The sequence below is a fragment of the Anabrus simplex genome, chromosome 8 (genome assembly GCF_040414725.1).
Source record: "Anabrus simplex isolate iqAnaSimp1 chromosome 8, ASM4041472v1, whole genome shotgun sequence".
Taxonomy (NCBI): Eukaryota; Metazoa; Arthropoda; class Insecta; order Orthoptera; family Tettigoniidae; genus Anabrus; species Anabrus simplex.
The window spans coordinates 91,581,977-91,603,314 of record NC_090272.1 but is presented as its reverse complement, the minus strand read 5'-3'; the positions used below and the strand labels follow the sequence as shown (position 1 = coordinate 91,603,314).

Below are 21,338 nucleotides of genomic sequence, written 5' to 3'. Positions count from 1 at the left end.
GCGACTAAAAGGGGCGACCAAGGATGACCGTATTAGAACCATGGAACTACTTGTAATTGGCACCATCACGCGGGGAACACCATGGGTCGCCTTTACTTGCGAGTAGTACCACTATGTTAGGTACCGGTACACAATAGGTTTGTGATTAGTAACAGCAGCGAGCGGTTCACTGTGGGTGATGAGTACCCAGTATGTGAGGGAACACCGTGGGCTTACGTTGCCTGTGATTAGTAGCTCTACATGAGCGACACCGTGGGTCTGCGTTGCCTGTGATGAGTATTTTTCAAGAGGACACTGCTCGTCCACATAAAAGACGTGTGCCTATGCACTGTTTGCGTGATGTTGAGGTACACCCTCTGGCAGCAAGATCCCTAGATCTGTCCCCGATAGAACATGTGTGGGACCAGCTCGGACAACTCCGTCCCACAGACAGTATCCAGGACAGGGCGTCTCAGGGTGCATGCACTGTGCACGGTGCAAAAGACGACTTCGCTTGGTTGACCAGAGTGCAGATCCCCACTCCTCGATTTGGAGCAATAGCGCTGTCTCTGTCTTTCCCTACGCCTGTCTCCCTGTTCCTCATTTGCTCCGTAGCGCTCCAAATCCGGGCCGAGTTGAGCCGAGCTTAGCCGCGTAGCTCAGAGACGAAGCGTTGGTCCGAGCCGAGCCGAGTGGGACCGATGGACTGTGCACAGGAACTCTGCGCCTCAGTTTGCACGCGTGAGATTTTGGGCGTTTGAGAGGCCCTGATCCAGGATATAAAAGACCAGTTACAACAGTTCTGGGTCAGCTTGTGTCAGGAGAGGATACAACGGCTTTATGACACCCTTCCCAACGGGATCAGTGCATGCATCCAGACCAACGGAATGCAACGTCATACTGATAAGTGAGCCCGTACTGCCAAGTTCTTTGTAGATTTGACTCGATTTTTTAATCATTGAAATATCACACACACTCTCAACACGTGGATTCATTTTGTTTCCTTCTTCCCAACTGGATCCGGCAGTGCATGCATGTTGCAGACTATGATGATTTAAATAAGAACTTTGTGATGATCTGCTGTGTTCTTTTCAGGAGACTGCTGGCATGTCTTCCTTGGTGCGCTCCAAGACTCCCTGGAGGCAGCTGGCTGCGATCAGGTTAGTTCTTCTATGTTCTAATTCTACTTACATTTTGTTTTGTATACTTTATAAATGACAGAAACTGCAGACACTACAATCTTACAGGGGCTAACACCTGAACCAGCTTGCAGACGGCGGGACGCAGCCGTATAGCGCATGCATGTACTGTGCCGTGGTCGTAGTTACCATAAACCATTGTTAAGTACAACTTCAGAGTGTGAAAAATAAGCCTATATATAATACGGGGTGCGAAAAATAAAGCTGACCCAGAAAATATTTACAATAGGACTGACTCAGGATTGACCCTTGTTAATGAACATCACAGAATATGCTGTAAATGGCCTCATCCGAAGAAATGAAAAACTGAAATCCAAAAATCCTGACTCCACTTCTCTCAGTAACAACCGACAGAACTCAACACGCGAAGTTTCATCTGGACTCTTTAACGCACGCACAACAGTAAAATTTTAAGGATAATGTTTAATAATGTTATTTGCTTTACGTCCCACTAACTACTTTTTAAGGTCTTCGGAGACGCCGAGGTGCCGGAATTTAGTCCCGCAGGAGTTCTTTTACGTGCTAGTAAATCTACCGACACGGGGCTGTCGTATTTGAGCACCTTCAAATACCACCGGACTGAGCCAGGATCGAACCTGCCAAGTTGGGGTTAGAAGGCCAAGCGCCTTAACCGTCTGAGCCACTCAGCCCGGCAAGGATAATGTTTCGACACGACGAACTCTTAACTCCCACTCGCCCAGATAAACGGCGTTGACATTTCGTCTGACTTCATTCCACGGATTCCTTCCCTCGAGCAATGTTTTCTGGTGTGCGGAACACTTTTCAGGTAGTTACGGTTTTTATGCACTACAGAGCCCGTTTCACGCCATTTTTCCACTAAGTTTTGCATTGCAGACTTCGCTGGAGGTTTTGCCAAAACACTTGCAGTCTTAAACTCTTGCGCAGACAGTTCCACACAAGTTTTCCATGAATCGTGCTTCGCATAACACTCGACAATGATCTAGCGCTGTTTTATCGTGAACACCATTTTGTGTTGCATTCAACTGGTCGCTAAACACGTTTGCTTCTCTCTCTCTCTCTCTCTCATGCACTGACACACCGACGTACTCAAGAGATGCGCATGCGCCGACACGTAACAGCAAGCGATTGGTGCATCGAAATTTCTCCTGTTCATTAACAAGCGTCAATTCCACGCCAGTCTTATAAAAATGTTCCGGGAGAGTTTTATTTTGCCCAGCTTGTGCATGTTTTGCTCATCTATTTTTATGTATTTTAAACACGGTTAAGGCAAAATATAATTTTCTATTCGAATAAAATAGTGTAATAATTAATGAAAATCACAATGTGTATATCATAAATTAAATTCCTGGAAAGAAGCAATAATTTAATTTCTTAGATTGTGAATATTAAAGTATTTAGTATTTATTTGCATAAGTCTATACAGGGTTTTCTCTACTTGATAGACCCCATGATATAAGTAAAGAAAACCGAGCAAAACTAGGAAAACTAACAAGAAACAACAAAGAAAAGAGATACAACGGCAACCCAGAACAAAATAATACTGAACTTAAAATTAGAAAGTTAGAAAATGGCAACACGGCAACCCAAAAGAAAGGCTAACAACCTGCCTCTCCTATCCTGACTAAATCAGCAAGACTTAAGCTACTTACATTCCATACTCGCTCGTCAAGCGTCAGAACAGCACAGCCCTCGTCCTTGAATACTCCATAATATTAAAGTATACAAGCTCTTCACGCTTTTTATATCGTGGAATACCAGGGGTTCACCCCAGTGTGGCTATGTGGTCGTCACTTGTATTGCCACGTCGTTCGAAGTCGTATGTTATTAGTTATTGTTTAATAGATAGAGTAGTGTTACGTCTGGCTTCCTCGTGAACCTCTCAAAAATGTATTCGGCTGAAAATCTCCAAGGACATTAGCGGGTTGTATATCCACGGAGGTTTTCTTACCCTTTGCCTGTGAAGCCTGTACTTCATTGCTTTTAGAAATGATAACCTTAGATTTAGCTATAAACACTGCTTGTCACTTTTCTAACAAATAGAACTTTGCAAGTATATTTGCAGTGTGTATGTGTTGGATAAATCTATACGTAATATGAAGGTCCCTGTCCATTCTTGTGTGGAATAACCTGTTGAATCACCGAACGTATTTGGTTGCCGTATTCTCCGTTGTAGAGAGCATTTATCGAGGAATGTTTGGTTGTCTGGAACATTAATCTATGACTAAAGGGAGGCGGGCAGCGGTGAGTATAGTTAAGGAAGTCTAAGAAAAAATAGGCCATCCCTACACTTCTTCGCTAACCTTCCCTTCTCTTCGGTACCGACATTATTAGTTTGAGGCATGTAGAGCCTTTCATTTCCATACAGCTCAAATCAAGGTCCGACGTCTTCCTGTCTCTCCTAATATTTATGGCTCAGTGTGTAATCCGGGTTTCTTTTGCTAGGCAGGGTGGGGGTACACGAAGTCCGTATATCCCGAGTTTAATACGTTGGTAAAAATGGTGTACATTGATCAGTGGCGGTTTCTGGTATAGTGCAATGGAGCAATGAACCTCCAGTTTATATCAAATTGTACTCAACTAACATCCTTGTAAATCTGGAAGCTCTTGCTAAGTCCCTCTACCCGTAATATACTCGTACTGGCTTTCAATTCACGCAGTGCCTGTAACTGGATACTCGTCTGGAATGAACCCCATTGCAAGACGATCTCCCCGTCCGTACATAGGCGAAGGGAGAGGGGAGGTGCGGGGGAACGTCGGCCAGCACTAGGGCAAGACCAGGATATCGCAGAAACGGAAATCTGTTCTCTACGCATGCGCAATATGCCACTCTCTCAAGTCTCTCGCAAGTCGTGTTGTTGGGGTATGTGCCTGCCATATGTTGCCCTTAAGGGCCCCACAGACGGTCCGTCTTAGCGTCCGTCTTACCTGCGCAGTTCTAAGACGACAGGTAAGACGGATCGTGTGTGGTAGAATTTTCATCCCTGTACCGTCTTAGGCTTGGCTCGAAGTGAATCTGGCAGCGCCTGATTTTTCTATGCGTGTACAGGTAAGTCGGCGAGCAAGTTGGAGCGTGTGTGGCGTCTTTAGACTTAGCGTCAGTTTTAACCAATTGCTCCTACAGTGCAGTTCGCTCGTAGGACATAATGTCGGATTTAAGAATCATGCCTCGAGCGTTTCTAATGGAGTTCATACAGCTATACCGTTGTAATCCGTGCTTGTGGAAAATCAAAAGTAAAGAGTACTCGGTATGGGGTTATTTTTACGTTTTCCATCAACCGCACCCAGACAATTTGGAAAATTCCATTTTCTTTCAAACTGCTGTCCAATACATATCCATTCATCTTTTGTTGGAAACTGAAACAAAATAAAATAAAAATTGTTATTATTATTATTATTATTATTATTAAATCATGCAACTAAAATATAATTTAACCCAATGTAATTAATTATTTTTTTTTGTTTTTAGGTTGGTTGGGCGAAGACTGTTAATTTTCACACTCCGTTATATAATTCTTTCTTATTGTACCTACTCTAAGCATACATTATACCTTGTTTTATATTAAATTAACATGAAATACATTCCCTTTTACCTTGTACAAGAAACTTATAAATAAATTTGACTTACTTTGAGATACTGTTTCTTGAGCACCTTATATATTGCAGTGCAAGTCTCAGGAATAATTACTCCCAAAGACTGGGCTGGAATTGCAGCGGAAAAATTCAGATCTTCGTAACTTCTGCCGGTTGCTAGGAAACGAAGTGTGACGTTGAGTCGTTCATGCGGTGTTATTGCCCGTCTCATTGCACTGTCACTCTTTCTGATATGGGGCGCTACCAAGTGAAGGTGTAAATACGTTTCACTGTCCATCCTCAAATAATTGTACCAGTCACCTGGTTCAAGAGTTAAATCTTTCATTAAATTTATATGCGACTGTGTATCTCGTTTAAGTAACCAAGCTTTTGCCCATTTTGATCAAGCCCTTTTCTTTTTAGCTTTTGATCTCAAAGCTAATGCTAGAGCGGTGTAAATTAGAAGTTCCACTAACATGTTATCCGTGCACGACTAGCGAAAACTGATCGCAAGTCTGACAGCAAAACGGAGCGTCTGTGTCCTCTTCCGTGTTCCGTCTTACCTCTCATCTTAGAACTGCGCAGGCAAGACGGACAGTAAGTCGGACCGTCTATGGGGCCCTTTATGGGAGTTTAACTAGGCAACAGAGAATAGTGCACGTAACTAGCGCCAGCGTTGAAAAGCATCATTACTACCAAAAGTCAGATTAAACTGTCAAATTCCAATTGATATCTTGTGCCAAATATATCAATACTTACTAAACATTTATTCATTTGCCTTCTTTGAAATAATCATCTGTTGGAGAGAAACTTAAGTTAAAAATCATTGAGGCAAAGAATAGCGGCAAGGTAATACCAATGAAAACTTTTAAATATAGTTATTACTATTCCCATGACGACATCGGAAGAAGGAAGGTGCTTCTCTACCCTGAAGAGAATAAAGACATTCTAGCTCAGCACTATGTCCGAGGATAGACTTATTGCTCTTGCTATGTTGTCAATTGAAAGGGACTTAGTTCGAGACTCTGCGGACTTCATGAAGCAGTTATAGATTAGTTTGCGTCCTTCAAGAAGCGCAGGATGGATTTTTTGTATAAGCTGTCTGCATAGGGTAAGTTGATTGTGAAACATTTCTTATTTTGCATGTGGTAAAATTCGACATGTAGACCTACCTATTGTCTGCTTCTCTCGTATTTGATCACATTTCTAAAACTTCTGTCATCTTATTTTAGGAGGTTACGGGCCACGACGGAAGAGATACTGAGGGAGAGGGGGAGAAGAGAGGTTGGGGGGGGGGGAATTTTTTCTTCTTTTAAACCCCCAGTCATGAAAGTCACGCGCCGCAACTGACATTGATATTCACTGAATACCTAAACACAAACGACAGGGACAGTTAAAACGGGAGCTGACAGCCGAAAGGCTCCTACGCAGTTCGACGGAAATTTCACAAAACCTCAGCTCGATTAATGCTTCTGCTACAGGTTGGTTGTTGTCCAAGGAGAAAATGTACCAGGTGGTGGCAACAGTGGCATGCAGGTAATGGTATATACCGACTAGCTCTGGAAGCTCAAACCTAGACGTTTGTACGGCACGAAATATTATATAATAATAATAATAATAATAATAATAATAATAATAATAATAATAATAATAATAATAATAATAAGTGGTTAATGTGCAACTTTGTCATATCCTTTGTTGGCAATTTCGTAAATCACTTCCATTGGGTTTAGAATGAGTCCGTTTGAGTTAATATTAAGAGATGTAGCGTCTGACCTTCAAACAAACACAGTTTCAGACCGTGTGACGTATCAGAACGATGAGCAAGCTTGTCACTTCGTGTGACGTCAGGAGAAACCTGAACAACGTAATGTTGCATAGATAAACGGCGCTGTGAACACGGAATCGATCAGTCAATACTGATCTGCATTTAGGGCGGTCGCCCAGGTGGCAGATTCCCTATCTGTTGCTTTCCTAGCCTTTTCTTAAATGATTTCCAAGAAATGAGAAATTTATTGAACATCTCCCTTGGTAAGTTATTCCAATCCCTAACTCCCTTTCCTATAAACGAATATTTGCCCCAATTTGTCCTCTTGAATTCCAACTTTATCTTCATATTGTGATCTTTCCTACTTTTAAAGATGCCACTCAAACTTATTCGTCTACTAATTTCATTCCACGCCGTCTCTCCGCTGACAGCTCGGAACATACCACGTAGTCGAGCAGCTCGTCTCCTTTCTCCCAAGTCTTCCCAGCTTAAACTTTGCAACATTTTTGTAACGCTACTCATTTGTCGGAAATCACCCAGAACAAATCGAGCTGCTTTTCTTTGGATTTTTTCCAGTTCTTGAATCGAGTAATCCTGGTGTGGGTCGCATGCACTGGAACCATACTCTAGTTGGGGTCTTACCAGAGACTTATACGCCCTCTCCTTTACATCCTTACTACACTCTCTAAACACCCTCATAACCATGTGCAGAGATGTGTACCCTTTATTTACAATCCCATTTATGTGATTACCCCAATGAAGGTCTTTTCTTATATTAACACCAAGCTACTTACAATGATCCCCAAAAGGAACTTTCACCCCATCAACGCAATAATTAAAACTGAGAGGACTTTTCCTATTTGTGAAACTCACAACCTGACTTTTAACCCCATTTATCATCAAACCATTGCGTATTGTCCATCTCACAACATTATCGAGGTCACGTTGCAGTTGCTCACAATCTAGAGGTTTGTCAGCTGTAGCGCTCTCATTTACAATAACATGGCAAGTACAAGTAAAATATCGAGCGAGTTGGCCTTGCGCTTAGGATCAGGTAGCCGTGAGCTTGCATTCAGGAGAGTGGAGATGGTATTCCGTGGTTTCCCATTTTCACACCAGGAAAACGCTGGGGCTTTGCCTTAAAGGCCACGGCCGCTTCCTTCCTAATCCCAGCCCTGTACCATCGCTGCGTCACCGAAAACTTTCCACACGTGTTAGTGCGACATTAAACCACTAACAAACAAAAGAACGTAAAGGAAGGAAGAATGTACATAGAATAGACCCTGCTTTTCACATATCATAGAACAATCAGAATCCATCTGTTAGTAATATACTTGTTTTTCTTTTAGAATAATAACTTTAAAACTATGAAATATCGTACATATTTAAAATGGTATGAATATAAATGGCATGGAAAGCTAAATTGTAAGCTTCACCAAGACGAAAAGTCCTTTCGGTTTTAATTACTGTGTTGATGTAGGTGAAAGTTTCTCATGGGAGGCACTGGAAGTACCAACGTAGGTGTTAATGTAAACAAAGATCTTCATTGGGGTAATCACATAAATAGGATTGTAAATAAAAGTTACAGTTCTCTTCACATGGTTATGCGGTTATTTACAGGTTGTAGTAAGGATGTAAACGAGAGGGCGTATAAGTCTCTGGTAAGACCACAATTAGAGTATGGCTCCAGTGCATTGGGACCCTCCCCAGGACTACTTGATACGATAACTGGAAAAAAATCAATACAGCCAAGTCCAATTGGGGCAAATATTCGTTTATAGGAAGGGGAATTAGGGATTGGAACTACTTACCAAGGGAGATGTTCAATAAATTTCAAATTTCTCTGCAATCATGTAAGAAAAGGCTAGGGAAAAAAGATAGGAAATATGCCACCTGGGCGACTGCCCTAAATGCAGACCTTGATTGATTGATTGATTGATTGATTGATTGATTGATTGATTGATTGATTGATTGATTGATTGATTGATTGATTGATTGATTGATTGATTGATTGATTGATTGATTCAAAGGAAAGCAGCGCGGGTTGTTCTGGATGATTTTCGACAAAGTAGTGGTGTTGCGAAAATGTTGCACACTTTGCGATTGGGAAGACTTGGGAGTAAGGAGACGAGATGCTCGACTATGTGGTATGTTTCGAGCTGTCAGTGGTGAGTTGGCGTGGAATGACATAAGCAAGCGAATAAGCTTCAGTGGAGCTTTTAAAGGTAGGAAAGATCATAATGTGAAGGTAAAGGACAGGTTGGAGCAAATATTCATTTATAGGACGAGTAAAGGACTGGAATAAATTATCAAGGAGAATGTTCGATAAATTTGCAAGTTCTTTGAAAATATTCGAGAAAAAGCTAGATAAACAATTGATAGGGAATCTGTCCCCGGGGCGACAGCTTTAAATGCATTGATGACTCATTTGATTTGTAAAATGTCAAGTTTCGTAAGTATACAAGGTGAAACAGAACTCAACCGACAGACTTTCGAAGGTTGTTCAATGAAACTTTCTGAGTAGCCTATATTGGTATAGTACGCGAAACTTTTAGTGATACTTCAGCTCCCTAGTGTTGAATCGGTAGACCTCGGTTATCTTCGAGATTCGTATTGGCAACCTTTGACACTCGAACTATAATTGTTTATGCATCGTCGTGAGACATCTAGCGTACACTTTACGTACTACTGTAGTACTGTTGTTGTTTACACAACAAAGAATTCATACTAGGAACAAGATTCGCATCGAGAAATGTTATATATAATGTGTGCATTACACAGTTGTTGGCTTAAGATAATAAAGGTTTGAAAAATTCATATCGATCGATCAAACTATCGATTCAATTCAGATTTCATTTCCATTCACTTGGCAGTATTGCCGGAACCGGGGTAGCTCACTCCTTACTCCTCACACCCGTAAAACCAAGTATCACTAAAAGTTTCGCGGCCTACATAAGGGACCCGTGGTCTCCGGTGACTCATTAGAGTAATGATGTAATTACGAGTTATTCGGTTTGTTACCCCAATAATCCTTCTGTCTGCGAAAATACCTTTATATCAGTGAACAAGCCTGTAATATGCAATAACCAAAAGGTACTACACTAAACAGAGAACAATGCAACAACCCTGAGACAAAACACGTACACTATTATCACAGTGTGATCAGTCTGTTTTGTCAGTGTCCTGTACAGTACAGTACGTAACAAATGCAGAACTCTTCACTTACAGCTATCGTTCGAAATGTAGACTCATGATCACTGCATCGTTGGCTTCCGGCACTTTAAAGAACTCCGGCAAGACAAAATTCCGACATCCCGGCGTTTGTCAAGAACTAGCATTTTCAGTGTAATACAGGTACAAAGGTACAACAAACCAAACGGAATGCAATTACTCTTAACGATCCACAGGAGACTACGGGTCCCTACTCAGAAGGTGGAGTTCGGTTTCACAATGTACAGTATGCGAGTTTACATCAAATGTGAAAAACTATAGGGCCTATAGTAAATCCAGAAATATGGACAAATACATACCGTACGTTTCTAATCACACCAAATATCCTAATTCATCAATATACGACAAAAGTTTAACTGTAGGTAGTGGAAAAATAAGTATGTATTAAGAAATCCCATCCCTGGTAATAATATTGACAAGGGTTCTCCTTAAGCGAAGGCTGTCAAGTTCTATAGCATCGAACGGTTGTTGTGTTCAACTTTTTTTTTTCAACTTCAGTCTGTCAAACAATGCAGCAATAAAACGAGGTAGCAGTGAGTCAATGCGTGATTCATCCCCTGGCCTGCGTTTCTTGTGAGAGAGTGCTGTTCTGTTAGAAATTAGTGATGATGTACCGTTAATATCGACCACATGAATCACTCTCTTGTAGCTGCAAGGGTGATCCGCATATCGACACCACCTGTCAGTCAGCGTAGCATGCCTTGAACCTCAGACTTGTGAGAAGGCAACGAAGTAAATAAATAAATAAATAAATAAATAAATAAATAAATAAATAATGAAGATAAATTAATTTATTTAATTAATTTTATTTATTCTTGACTTATATTTGTGGTGAAGTTAGGCTTGCGGCCCTCTTACACTAAACCACTTTCAAGAATGAAAATCCACAACCTATTTCCAGTCATTCGACCGGTTCAGGAATGGAACGAATGAAGCCACCATCTAGCGGCGAGGATAGGAATTGTGCCGGCTGCCGAAGCTTGTCGCACACTCTTGGGGCAATGATCAATGACTGACAGATGAAATGAAATGATATTGGAGAATATCGCTGAAATGAAAGATGGCAGGGAAAACCGGAGTACCTGGAGAAAAACCCTGCCCCGCCTCCGCTTTGTCCAGCACAAATCTCACATGGAATGACCGGGATTTGAATCCACTGGTGAGAGGCCGGCGCGCTGCCGCCGGAGCCAAGGGGGCTTCCATTTAACCACTTTCAACAATCTTTAAAAATGTAAACATAAAAATAAAAGCAAAACATAGTAATTCTACAGAACACTAAATACTGTTGATTGATACAACATAATTAAAATGTCTGGCTCCATGGCTTAATGGTTAGCGTGCTGGCCTTTGGCTACAGGGGTCCAAGTTCGATTCGCGGCAGGGTCGGGAATGTTAATCATCATTGGTTAATTCCGCTGGCACGTGGGCGGGATATGTGTGTCCTTTTCATCATTTCATCCCCATCACGGCGTTCAGGTCACCTATGAACGTCATATCAAAAAAATACCTGCATCTGGCGAGCCGAACATATCCTCGGACACTCCCGGCACTAAAAGCCATAGGCTACGCCATTTATGTTTACAATTAAAATTTAATCCTTAATACTACACATATAATGTTATCTAAATTCTTGCACCTGACAGTCAATTGAATTTATAATATTCTTATAATAGATAGCAGGAAATTTAAACTTCTAAACTGCAGTTGCGTATTGTACACATTAATCATCAAACAGCATGATGAAAGTATAAACAACCAAGATTGGGTAACAAATTAGTAAGGCAATAACTCAAAATAATAATAATAATAATAATAATAATAATAATAATAATAATGATGACAAGTGCATAACATATAAAAGAAAACCCAGTCACAAAACATACATACAATGACTCACACAACTCCGTTTTGTGTTTCAAGGAAAAGCTTTCGCAGGTAGATTTTAATTTATTTTAATTTAAGAGAGGAAGTCAAGTGTCTTTCCTGGTGAGACCAATGTGTTTACAATACTCTATCAATGATCTGCATTTAGGGCTTTCGCCCATCTGGCAGATTCTCTATCAATCTTTCCTACTTTTAAAAGCTCCGCTGAAGCTTATTCTTCTACGTATATCATTCCACGCCAATTCCCCACTGACAGCTCGAAACACACCACATAGTCGAGCATCTCGTCATCTTACTCCTAAGTCTTCTCAAACCAAAATTTGCAACATTTTCGTAACACAACTCCTTTGTCGGAAATCACCCAAAACAAATCGTGCTGCTTTCCTTTGAATTATTTTTCCAGTTCTCGTATCAAGTAGTCCTGGTGTGTGTCCCATACACTGGAGCCATACTTTAATGTATTCTGGCATGGGCTAGAAAAATGTGTGTTACTTTCATTGGTCTGTCTCATTCATCCTTGACTTTGGCAATATTTATTTATTTATTTATTTATGTATGTATGTATGTATTTATTTATTTATTTATTTATTTATTTATTTATTTATTTATTTATTTATTTATTTATTTATTTATTTATTTATTTATTTATTTATTTATTTATTTATTTATTTATTTATTTATTTATTTATTTATTTATTTATTTATTTATTTATTTATTTATTTATTTATTTATTTATTTATTTATTTATTTATTTATTTATTTATTTATTTATTTATTTATTTATTTATTTATTTATTTATTTATTTATTTATTTATTTATTTATTTATTTATTTATTTATTTATTTATTTATTTATTTATTTATTTATTTATTTATTTATTTATTTATTTATTTATTTATTTATTTATTTATTTATTTATTTATTTATTTATTTATTTATTTATTTATTTATTTATTTATTTATTTATTTATTTATTTATTTATTTATTTATTTATTTATTTATTTATTTATTTATTTATTTATTTATTTATTTATTTATTTATTTATTTATTTATTTATTTATTTATTTATTTATTTATTTATTTATTTATTTATTTATTTATTTATTTATTTATTTATTTATTTATTTATTTATTTATTTATTTATTTATTTATTTATTTATTTATTTATTTATTTATTTATTTATTTATTTATTTATTTATTATTATATTTATTTATTTATTTATTTATTTATTTATTTATTTATTTATTTATTTATTTATTTATTTATTTATTTATTTATTTATTTATTTATTTATTTATTTATTTATTTATTTATTTATTTATTTATTTATTTATTTATTTATTTATTTATTTATTTATTTATTTATTTATTTATTTATTTATTTATTTATTTATTTATTTATTTATTTATTTATTTATTTATTTATTTATTTATTTATTTATTTATTTATTTATTTATTTATTTATTTATTTCTCGAGGCCCTCTCTTCCACTTAACCACATACTAATCAAAATCATAAATAAAATTGAGATATTTAAAATTGTTAAAACCACACAAAAATTAATAGAATTGAGAACAAATTTAAGTACATTACTAAGTTAATAATAAAACTAATTAATAGTAAGAACTCTTAATAAAGACTAATCCTCAGGCGCGCACACATTCATATTTCGGCCATTCAGTTAGCTGTCGTCAGCAGGTAGTCTCGGCAGGTGACCTTAAACCTTTGTAAAGAGCTAGTATCTCTGACCCGAGCTGGCAGGGAATTCCATAATCTGGCGCCGGTCACTACAAACGATCTATTAATTTTATTTGTGCGGTGCACTGGAATAGAAAGAGTGGATCTGGAACGTGTATTTAAGTTGTGAAATGATGATAAAAAGGTGAATTTAGAAGAAATATACAGTGGCTGACTTTCCGCTAGTACTCTAAACACCATCGTTAAAATGTGTAGCTGCCGACGTTTATCAGGCTTCAGCCATGAGAGAGCCTTATAGTATGGGGTAATGTGAACATCGTACCCAATATTGTAAATAAATCGCAGGCAGGAATTCAGTGCTCGTTGAAGTTTAAGTGTTTCTTCTCTTGTCATATCAACTAGAACAACAATATGAAAGTAAGCCATAATAAGTGTTTCTTCTCTTGTCATATCAACTAGAACAACAATATGAAAGTAAGCCATAATGACATTTCTCATGCAGCAAGTCCCTGTTACGAACAGTGACTCAGTGTCGGACGGTGTGTGCATTTCAATGGATTTGACAGACAGATATACAATAGCAACTTCTGGTTCGGTGAGGAAAGGAACGAGAAACTACCTCACTTCTAATTTTCTCCGTACGCCTAGGCCATCTACAACAGCTGATAGCAGGGCTGCTGAAGATCAAACCAGCCTTCTTGCTGACGATCCTACATACAGTATACATTATACGTTGCATGTTATGCCTTCCAGGATTCGATCTGCAAGCCTCTGTGAAGAAAACAAAACTCCTCGACGATCCTCTGTTCGTAACTAGACCGTAGCCTCGTTTAATTACAAGTAGGGAAGATCATAATATCAAGATAAAATTGGAAATAAAGAGAACAAATGGGAGAAATATTAGTTTATAGGAAGAGGAGTTAGGGATTGAAATAATTTGCCAATGGAGATGTTTGATCAATTTCCAAATTATTTTAGAAAATACTAGATAAACAACAGATATTGAATCTTTCACCTGGGCGACTGCCCTAAACGCAGATGTGATTGATTGATTGATTGATTGATTGATTGATTGATTGATTGATTGATTGATTGATTGATTGATTGATTGATTGATTGATTGATTGATTGATTGATTGATTGATTGATTGATTGATTGATTGATTGATTGATTGATTGATTGATTGATTGATTGATTGATTGACGAGGCTACGTTAACGAACTGGGGTGGGAGTATAGAAGGAATATAATTGCCTCTTATCATTTACTTTGCCAATTGTTCTTTTCTTGCAAATGGTAGGGAGGTTTACCTTACTACAAGTAACTGTGCCACGTCAGAAATCAAAAAACATGCTCTTCCACCAACAGGAAAGCTTTACAGACATTTCCAGTTAAGAAAATGTTAGTTGCAATATTTCATTCTCATGCTGGCGGGCGCATTGGCAACATGTCCTCGAAGGACCGGGTGGCGGTGAGTTCTCTCGAGGGTTGGAGACACATCTAGCACCGTTGGTCGATAGGGAAGGAACTGACAAACGAAATTGCAGCAGGATGCGAACGAAACACCATTCCCATCTCCTTGCTACCGATCACAACTGGTCGGAACTAGCACACTGTTCGCAAGTTATGTTCAGGCTGTTGAAGTCTGCAGTAGACTGAACAATGTGGTAAGCTTTCCTCTAGCACCTCCCATATTCAGGAGAATGTTCTCGCATTCTGCTCTGTCCTAAACCAAGAACATCGAAGCTCAAGTCGTTCATTTTGAGAGAAGTTCAATGTTTTTAATAGAATAGCCATTGCAATGAGAATGACGTAAATAGATTAGTCAGATCTTGATAAAGTTGCTCTTTGATGCAAATATATCCTCTTAACTAGAGCAAGATCACCGTTACAACTTCAAATTTCACTGTGTGGTAAAAACCTGATGCCTTGCACCTCAATAAAATTGCTTGACATTCATATTTACAGCGATTTAAAATGGAACAAGCATGTTGAGGAAATGAGGTGCAAAGCATACAGAGTCTTGGGATTTATCCGCAGATCTCTTCTGGAACTAGAAAGAAAGCAGTTGACAAAACCTATTTGACATAAGTACGGCCAATACTATTGTACGAGCTTCCTTTCTGGCACCCCTCTACAGTACAGAACATGACGAAACTAGAGGGAGTTCAACGCCGAGCAGAATGACTAATTGCTCAACACGGTCGTTTAAATACAGCCAGGTCAATGTCCTCATAACAGCTCTCTGTAAACAGATATTGCTTTCCTGACAAAATCCCTCGCAGGTAACATTCACATCAACCCTTTCAACCGCTTACAGCTGAAATACCGTTCTGCTCAAAGAGATCGAGGTGTGCCCCTTGTCCCTCCAATTGCAACATCATCTTATATCATATCAAAGTGGCTTCTTTATTCGTTCTGCTCGACTATGGAATGAACTCTCACCAAAGACAAAGGAACTTCCTACTGAACAATTTTGTGAACAGGTAAAAAGAACGTGTACAGAACGAAGCCTTCTGTACATAATTTTGTACTGTGTGAATGTTCGGCATGCGTGGGAGAACGGTTGAAAGTTCGTGATCCCGAGTGAGACTGTGTGTGGGTATGAATGAGCCGACCTAGCTGAGGTATATGTGGGGATTTTTAGTGTGTGTGTGTGTGTGTGTGTGTGTGTGTGTGTGTGTGTGTGTGTGTGTGTGTGTGTGTGTGTGTGTGTGTGTGTGTGTGTGTGTGTGTGTGTAGAATTACTTGGAATGTTGACCAGGTCCTGTGAATAGTATGTAAATACGTCTGTGTAAATATGGTAATTATATTAGAAGCACATTCTGTAACTTGTATTAAATATTGTAATTTTAACTGGGCGTGGAGGAACCTTTGAATATGTGAGGATATGCCCTTCCTCCATTCACCATCCCTGAATTGGATGTACATTTCGTGGAAAATAATAATAGTAAAACCACCACCTCCTCCCTCCCCCCTCCTCCCGACACATTTATTTAGAGCGAGTTTACGCTTCCTCGCTTCAACATTTCGTAATACTTAATATATGTTATTAATACACGAAGTATCGATAAAATCGGTGACCCGATCGTCAGAGGACCTCTTGTTAGTTGATATCAGAGCTTCACTTGTCGTGTGACTCAGAGCTGGGGACAAGATGCCCTTAAACAAGCTGGCAAAAAAATTGGCCACTTCCATAAAACTTTTAAAACAAGTTTTGTTATCTTATGAGGGATGTCTGATATCGCAGTTTGCTGTGGGCGTTGTTGATCAGGTGGTGATGGCGGTGATTATTGTTTTAAGAGGAAGTACAACTAGGCAACCATCCTCTATATAACACTAATCAGAGAGAAAAAATGGAAAGGGTTCGACACTTTCGAAAAATGAAGATATCGGCCAAAGGAAGACAAGGGCCACGAAGGGCGTGAAGAATGAAAGACTCCCTAGCCCTCGCAAACCTAATAGCGTCGGGATCGGAAAAGAACAAGAGTCGACCAAGAGAGGTCGGATAGGATAGATGAAAGTGAGGAGCTTGGCACGAGTAAGTGGAAGCAATGACAGGACTCAACTGAGGGCCCCGTGGTCGCCAACCCACGCTCCAAAGTTCAGAGCCCCTGGGGCCCCTTTTAGTCGCCTCTTACGACAGGCAGAGGATACAGTGGGAGTTATTCTACCGCCCCCACCCACAGAGGGACGTTGTTGATCACTCTGATAGTTTACCTTCAAACTAAAATAATTATCGGGATTCCTTTTTCACGCTGTCTTGACCGGTTGTTGACTGCTAATTACTGTAGCGCCATCACGTGTTTCAGATTATTATTATTATTATTATTATTATTATTATTATTATTATTATTATTATTATTAATCCGGAAATCTCGCCCACTTTGTGTGGTTTTGGGCCACTTTTAGGCCAGCTGCCCCTCTCGATGCCGACCCAAGTGTGGAGGAATATATTAAGTATTGCATGTTTCTGTGGTTCAGGCGGGAGCGCACCGACCTCTCATAGCTGGGTTCCGTTGGTCAAATCCCGATCACTTCATGTGAGATTTGTGCTGGACAAAGCGGAGGCGGGATAGGTTTTTCTTCGGGTACTCCAGTTTTCCCTGTCATATTTCATTCCAGCAACACTCTCCAATACCACTTCATTTCCCCAGAGGAGTGCGATAGGCTTCGGCAGCCGGCACAATTCCTATCCTCGCCGCTAGATGGGTCTTCGTTCATTCCATTCCTGACCCGGTCGAATGACTGGAAACAGGCTGTGGATTTTCATTTTCATGTTCCTGTGGTGTGTTCTGCTTAGACGAGGATATGAATAATAAGACCAATAAGAACAGCCGCTCCCCGAACCAGAGGAATGTGATGGTTGTAGTGGTTGTGGTGATTATTTTAAGAGGAAGTACCACTGGGCAACCAATGAAGGTATCGGCAAAACAAAGGGGAGGACCGTGAAGGGCGTGAAAATTATACTCCATAGGCCTCGCCAAACCTAGTATCGCCTGGGTCAGAAGAGAACAAGAGTCAGCCAAGGGGGATGGGAACGATGAAGGCGAGGTGTCTGACACAAGCGGAAACAATGCCAGACTCATCAGGGGGATCCGTGGTCGTCAACCCACGCTTCTAAGTTGGGAGCCTCTGGTTCCCCTTTTAGTCGTCTCTTACGACGCTCGGGGGATACCGACGGTATATTCTACCACCCCAGCCTGAGGAGATCTCAGAGGAATGAGCCATGCACATGGCGAAGCCAGGAATCGAACAGAGGTCAGTACGTTGACCATTAAGGCAAGGAGCCGAACTTCCCTTGTTTCAGTTTTAGTGTAAATGCATTTACAGTAATACTATCACAGAAAATTTCACGATATTCTACTCATGAATACCAAAGGTCGTTCGGGTTTTGACAGACTTGTTGCGTAACGCTGTCACGTGGTGAGTAACTGTTAGAACTCCGAGTCTGCTGTCGTGAGCAGTGTTGTCTGATCTTGTAGGCGTATCGTGAAATGGCGCCGCAAATCAACCGTTATTGAGAAGGGTATATGTTATGGCCCTTTTCTATTATAGTTTCTCGTACGCACGCATAGTGAAACAGTGCCGGGAGAATAGGTTAACGCTCGGAGTGACTACTGCAGAAGATATTGTGAGCCGTTACACACAACACGAGCCTTTGGTGAGAAATTCGTTCCCGTAAAGCACCAGCAAGAGGGCTTCAAAGAAAGTGTCGCCCGCAGTGCTTCGGGATATTCTCCAAGAAAATCCACCGACCCAACGTGGTAAGTTGATGATACGCAAGGTTGAAAAACAAATGTGTAAATGAATACGAGATACTTCCAGGAATCTATAGGACATTTATCTGACAGCGCCCCCCCCCCCCACCTTCTTCCATAATTGTATGGAGTAGACTCAAACCAGGTACGAATCCACTCAATGGGTGCAGTATGGAAAGGCCTCAAGATAAGCCGCCAAAATAGCTCTGCGGTTTTTATTAGAAAATGGCATTCATGCAATTCCGTTTCAAGACATTCTTTTGGAGAGCTTGATGCCAGTCGAATGGGTATCTGCGCATTTGGGCTGTTAAAAAAGACGTCTCCAACTTCGCCGTCCGTATACCCTGGATGGTCTATGAAAAGCTTACAGGGAGGTATAAGAAAAAGAAATTCTCATCTCTGCTCCGCCAGTTTTTTTTTTTTTTTCATTGGAAACATCGATATCGGGTGATAGTCCATAGTGTTGGAGGACAACTATAACGAGACTGGTGATGACGGTGAGGTATCTCATAAGGTGAATACCCCTGAGAATTGGTTGGATATAAGCCTAATAATCTTCTGTAGTACAGATTTCAATAGAGTAACTTTGGTTTATTGAAGTAGGGTCCCCATACCACGAAAAACGTAAGATTAAGCAATTTCCTCAATTGTGCCGAAAGTTGAATGGCTAAAGGGCCCGAAAAGGTTTCAAATTGTGAGTGTTGGATAGCTTTAACAAACTAAAACAAAAGCAAATTTCCAAATTCACGTCCGGCCTATATGCAATTCCGGAAAAACTGCCTAAAATCGCTCGTTTTACTCGTTTTCTTTTTTTATTCAAATCCTAGCCAAATTAACTTATTTACATAATTATTTCTGTAATGTGTTCCTTGGTTCAATATCCTCAGGCGTTTTTATTTTTATTTTTTGAAATATGTCTACACCGAATGTGGTTATAAGGGCTTAAAGAAAAACTCTGCATTCAAGGTCTGTCTAGGGAGGTCAAGTCACGAATGCTTCTTATGGAGCCGCCATATTGGGTCTTTAAGCGAGCGTAACCAAAGGCAAGTGTATTCGAATTTAGAGGATTTCTGTGCTGTACATTGAAATAAAAACAAAATACCAACTATTTTTCATAAAGAATTTAATTGGACATCTACTGTTCATGTATATATAACTATAACTGTATAACACTCAAATGATATGAATACATTCACAGCTATTTGAATAGGCTGATAATTAACAGAGCCTGAAATTCTTTTTTTTTTTTTAGAAACATGTATCAACAGAAAAGCTCATGTCCTACTCTTTTACTTCCTTACAACTTTGTCTTACTGTGTTTCTTATTAATATCATCTATCAAATACGTAATCTTATTGACATAAACATAGAAATCTGTACAGTACCTGTGTCATATTATGATTACTGGTACATGAAATACTGAACTTAAAGTACTGTACTTAAAGTACTAACAGACAGTTGTAATAAATTACCTTCAGCGTTTTCTTTATTAAGAAAGTAATTACCGATATTGCGTTTCTAAAACGTTACTCCAGTATATTGACAAGCCTGAATGCCTCTTGAGTGCATTAAATTATGTATGGTTACTGTTGTTATCCATTCTTGTGGTATTTCTTTGGGTTCTAAGGCAAAAATACTCTGCACATGTGCAACAAGAGTGATGTTCTTAGCTACTCATAACTACAGTAGTTTATTGAAAACCCATGCAGCTATATAGTACAAAGTGGTGGTGGTGATTATTGTTTTAAGAGGAAGTACAACTGGGCAACCATCCTCTATAAACAGTAATCAGAAGAAAACAAATGGAAGGGGTACAACACTTCGAAAAATGGAGGTATCGGCAAAATAAAGATGAAGGCCACAAGGTGCGTGGAAATGAAAAACTTCCTAGGCCTCGAAAGCCCTAATGCCTTCGCGGCCGGAAAAGAACAAGTGTTGATCAGGGGAGGTCGGATAGGCTAGAATAAGTGAGAGCCTAACACAAGTAAGTGAAAGCAATGTAAAGACTCAGCTAAGGGCCTCGTAGTCACAACCCAAATTGATTTCCCCCTGTGGGCGGAGGCAATAGATTAACACCCACGGTATCCCCTGCCGGTCATAAGATGTGACTCAAAGGGGCGTCAGGAGCTCCTAATTAGGGAGCGAGGATTGGCGACCACGGGGCTCTTAACTGAGTCCTAACATGCATGCATATAATAATAATAATAATAATAATAATAATATTTTGCTACTTGCTTTACGTCGCACTGACACAGATAGGTCTTATAGCGACGATGGGATAGGAAAGGACTAGGAGTTGGAAGGAAGAGGCCGAGGCCTTAATTACGGTACAGCCCCAGCATTTGCCTGGTGTGAAAATGGGAAACCACGGAAAACCATCTTCAGGGCTGCCAACAGTGGGATTCGAACCCACTATCTCCCGGATGCAAGCTCACAGCCGCGTGCCCCTGACCGCACGGCCAACTCGCCCGGTAATAATAATAATAATAATAATAATAATAATAATAATAATATTAATAATAATAATAATAATAATAATAATAATAATAATAATGGTTAAGAAAATTAAAGCCATTGGTAGACAAGATTCCATAAGAAATAGAAATTCTGTCACTATTAAGTTGAGTTAACCTAGGTTAGGCTATTTTAGGGATTATATTAGGATATTATGTTAGGCTACGGTACGTTAAATTACAGTAGTTTGTTAGTGCGAGTGTTGTGATTTTTAAGTACTTGTCCAGCCATATAATGTACTCCA

General features: G+C 39.3%; 1 protein-coding gene across 1 annotated transcript in view; it reads left to right on the top strand.

Moving 5' to 3' along the window:
* Window positions 1-21,338, top strand: part of LOC136878832 (caspase-1) — a 513,173-nt gene that overhangs the window by 124,618 nt on the left and 367,217 nt on the right. Inside the window, exon 2 of the mRNA XM_067152349.2 lies at window positions 1,075-1,139. Coding sequence (XP_067008450.1) covers window positions 1,075-1,139 — 65 coding nt within the window. The remainder of the gene's footprint in view (window positions 1-1,074; window positions 1,140-21,338) is intronic.